Consider the following 3,779-nt stretch of genomic DNA (forward strand, 5'->3'; position numbering starts at 1 on the left):
GCCCCCCCCCCCATGTGGTACAGAAGCTTTAGCAGTGGCCTTGGTCTGCACACCAGTCCCTGGCAGTAACGCTAAACAGGGAGTGTTATCACTGCCAAAACCAGTCTGAGAACGCTGCTAACTTCAGACAGTGCAGTTCATTAGAAGAGCTTTAGCTGAAAAGTAAAATCACTGAACAGAATCAGCTCTGTTCTACCCCAAAACAGGACACCCTTTTATTATTTTTCTTTTAAAATAACTGTTAAATAAGTTTTGTAGAATACATATTGAAGTGTCATAATGGGTTTGTGTGCATTTTCCAATTCAAATCCCAGAAGATACTGTGCTGACTAAACTGAAGCCTGGTGTATTGAAGAAGTAAAAGCTTGGAAAACTCACTGCAAAACAGGAATCATTGGTTATTAATGTGACATTTTAAATTGCTACTTAGCAGCATGCTTTTTCTTGGCTTTAATAGATTAATGGATTTAGTGTAATAATATACTTGTGAATGTTCCATAAAGCTAAATTTTTTTTTTAAGTGCAGAGTTAACATTAAGATAAAATGTACAGAAAAAATTGTTTGTTTTTCAACCACTCTGTTTTAACACTAGCACTGATGGAGCCCTTGGAGTAAGTATCAGTGCTCCAGGAGGTGCTATTGCTTCAGTTCCAAACTGGACTCTGCGAGGAACACAGCTTATGAATGGCACATCCATGTCTTCTCCCAATGCATGTGGAGGCATTGCATTAGTATTGTCAGGTAATGTGCTACCATGTTAAATACAGATGGATATTCTAAAAGATATTAGATACTTTTTCTTAGAAAAAAAACTAATGCTGCAACTCAAATTTTCTGTTGCATCCAATAAACCACTTATTTTTAATTTCAGGACTCAAAGCTAATGATATTCATTACACTGTTCATTCTGTCAGAAGAGCTTTAGAAAACACTGCAGTGAAAGCTGAAAACATAGAAGTTTTTGCACAAGGACATGGTATTATTCAGGTACCTGCCAGAAAAAAGAAAAAAAACAATCGTAATGTAAATAACTGCCAGTGGAAAACTAACCCATAAAAAGAGAGGAGCCTTCCAGATGAGCTCACTCAGTTTGCTTCCACACAACTTGATTCTCACATCTGATAGAGAGGGAAGGGAATGTCATGGGAGGGGGGAAGGAATGAGAATGTTCTTCCAGTTTCTGCACTTACTGTAGAATAAGTGTGTTACTCAGACACTTTCTTAGACTGATTAAAAAGGTATGTGGACACAGAAGTGGGATGTGGGATTTTATCACCCACATGTGGATTTGAATGCCTGAATTCTGTCCTAATGCCCAAAAGTGTGTTTATGCTATTGTCAGAGAGCTGGATTTGTTCTGTGCAGACAAAAGCTGGAACTGTTAAGTCTGGGTAGTGAAAATACAGAAGCACCCACACTGGTTCACAGAGCAGTACAGCTGCAGTTGTGCAGTCACTTGGCTTGGGGCCTGCACTGAAAAGTTTGAGTGTTCAGTGTATCCTGTGACTTCCAAGTAGCAAGGAAACTCACTTTGTATGATACAGCCCTTTGTATGATGAGGACATAGTGAATGGCAGTCTCCCTGTGCATAAGATGCAGTTGTTAAAGAGCTGATGCTGTTATTTCACTACAGTCACTTGCATCCTAGCCAAACAGAGGTACTGAGATTTTGCCCTCGTGCCTAAAGATGCTAGATATTAAATGCATAGTCATAAACTCACATTCTGGAGATGCTGGAGCCTAGTAGGTAACATCCACTAAGCACAAGTGCATCACTGAGTTCAATATAGAAGGCAACAATGGTGGTGGCCATACCAGCATTGCCACAAAAATGAAATGCACCAGTCATCTTAAGATTCAGTAGTCTGTGATTACAGCATCTGTTAAAACATGTGGTTAAAACTCTGGTCTGGGAAACTGAGGCTGTTGTATGTTCACTTGTCTTGAAGGAGAGTGCCCTAAATTCTGCTAGTGAAGGTAGCTTGCTGTGAAGTAGAAGAGAATGTAAGATTTTGGGGAGTCAGTGGAAGAGGAAGTGAGACAGAAGGATTTCTTTTTAAATCGAAAAGTGAACTTGTTATTTGAGTTCACTGTAACAGCTCATTTACTTAAATCCAGGGCTAGATTTCATGACCTGATTCTCTTATTTCATATAAATATATAAGAATTACATTGGTATCTCATGCAAGTCTCTTGCTTGACTCAAACTGTACAGCTTCTTGTGTTGTATAAAAGGTTTAAATACTAGTATTGCTCCAGGTATGAGAGAGGCACCCGAATTATTATAGTAGGTCTGTGCCTTTGAAGTTCTCTTTGTCTTTGTAGTTGTGTAACAAAAGTTTTTCAGAGATATCTTTTGATGGATTTGTAGCAAAGGAGACTTGTCTGATTTTTAACGTTCCTGAATTTCTGTGCTCTGTGTGGCTGTTGTAGTCTGAAAGTTTTGCCTCACTTTTTGTACTGACTATTTTTAAGGTGCATTTAGTGTGGCTCAGGTAGCACATGAGTTACTTCACTGTTGCTGTTACCTGGTGAACACTTTGTATGGAAGTTAATACGCATAAATTACTATGAAGTTGAAATTTGTTAATTAAGAATGTGTTCTTTCTAACAGGTTGATAAAGCCTATGACTACCTCATTCAGAATTCATCATTCACAAGTAACATAGGCTTTACAGTTACTGTTGGCAGCAACCGTGGAATCTACCTCAGAGATCCTGCCCAGATAGCTGCACCTTCTGATCATGGGGTTGGCATAGAACCTGTCTTTCCTGAGAATACAGGTAGGAAAGAGCTTTTGTAAGCAGGGAATGAGGAAATAAAGTGGAATTTTATTTAAAAAAAAAATAAAATAGCTGTGATAATGAGGAGTGACAAGAATCTACTGTAAAAGGAGTAGGTGCAACTCTGAGTTCGCTGCTAAGTGAAGGCATGCAGCTAGACAGCATTTCCTTTCTAACCTCAGACTAACTGCAGCACTTCCATGTGTTGGGGGATTTTGTTGCTTCATGGTTCTTGCCGAGAAAAGGGCTTGCTCTTTGTTCTGAAGAAGTTTAAAGCAAAGTTGTGGGACTTGGGGGAAAAAATACCGAAAAATAATCAAGTGTCTCCAACATTTTATAAAATTGTAGAATTTCAGCGGTTCTGTTGTAAACCCTGACAAAGAATTATTACTCTTGTAAAGATGAAAGAACTTACTCAGAAGTTAATTTCTCAGTTATTTAAAGACTGTAAATTTTAGATTTGGACTTTATCTAAGTTTTCACAACCTGCAAAAAAACCCCAAACTCTTAGTTTGTTAAACTAGATTTGCATTCGGTATCTAATTATGAGTAAACATATATAAAGGCAGAACAGGAATGGATACTGGGTTTAGCTGCTTACTAACAGGGTAAAAGTGACTTGTGCAAGTCATCTGTTCTCCATAAACCTTTTTGCCCTGCTTTATCAAATATAAATTGGAACTCACTGGGAGACTGAATTCCATTGTATGCAAAAAAATTATTAGTGTGAGAGCTTGTTACTGAGATTAATTCCTTTCCTAAAACCAGTGGTCCCCAGGCAGGCTGGTGTGTGACAAAAGGGTGAGTTCATTTAGGGAAGAAAGGAAATGGATTGGGCCAGGGTACTCACTCAGAGTAACTTAGTTATTTGTCAGGTTGCATTGCAATTTGTTCCTTTTTAATTTACCCTATGACTCTGAGAATTCAAATAAACATATAGTAAACTCTTCTGAAAACATACTAATATTTGTAATAGGTGATTGGTTTGCAGCATT

General features: G+C 38.2%; 1 protein-coding gene across 1 annotated transcript in view; it reads left to right on the forward strand.

The window, feature by feature from the left end:
- Positions 1–593: 593 nt before the first annotated feature.
- The window catches only part of TPP2 (tripeptidyl peptidase II), a gene marked incomplete at its 5' end in the record, with an annotated part of 34,894 nt that continues 31,708 nt past the window's right edge, over positions 594–3,779 (forward strand). Inside the window, 3 exons of the mRNA XM_008948505.1 lie at positions 594–742; positions 873–988; positions 2,616–2,784. Of these exons, the coding sequence (XP_008946753.1) occupies positions 594–742; positions 873–988; positions 2,616–2,784 (434 nt within the window). The remainder of the gene's footprint in view (positions 743–872; positions 989–2,615; positions 2,785–3,779) is intronic.

The sequence above is a fragment of the Merops nubicus genome, unplaced genomic scaffold, assembly GCF_000691845.1.
Source record: "Merops nubicus isolate BGI_N331 unplaced genomic scaffold, ASM69184v1 scaffold2951, whole genome shotgun sequence".
In the NCBI taxonomy this organism is placed as follows: domain Eukaryota; kingdom Metazoa; phylum Chordata; class Aves; order Coraciiformes; family Meropidae; genus Merops; species Merops nubicus.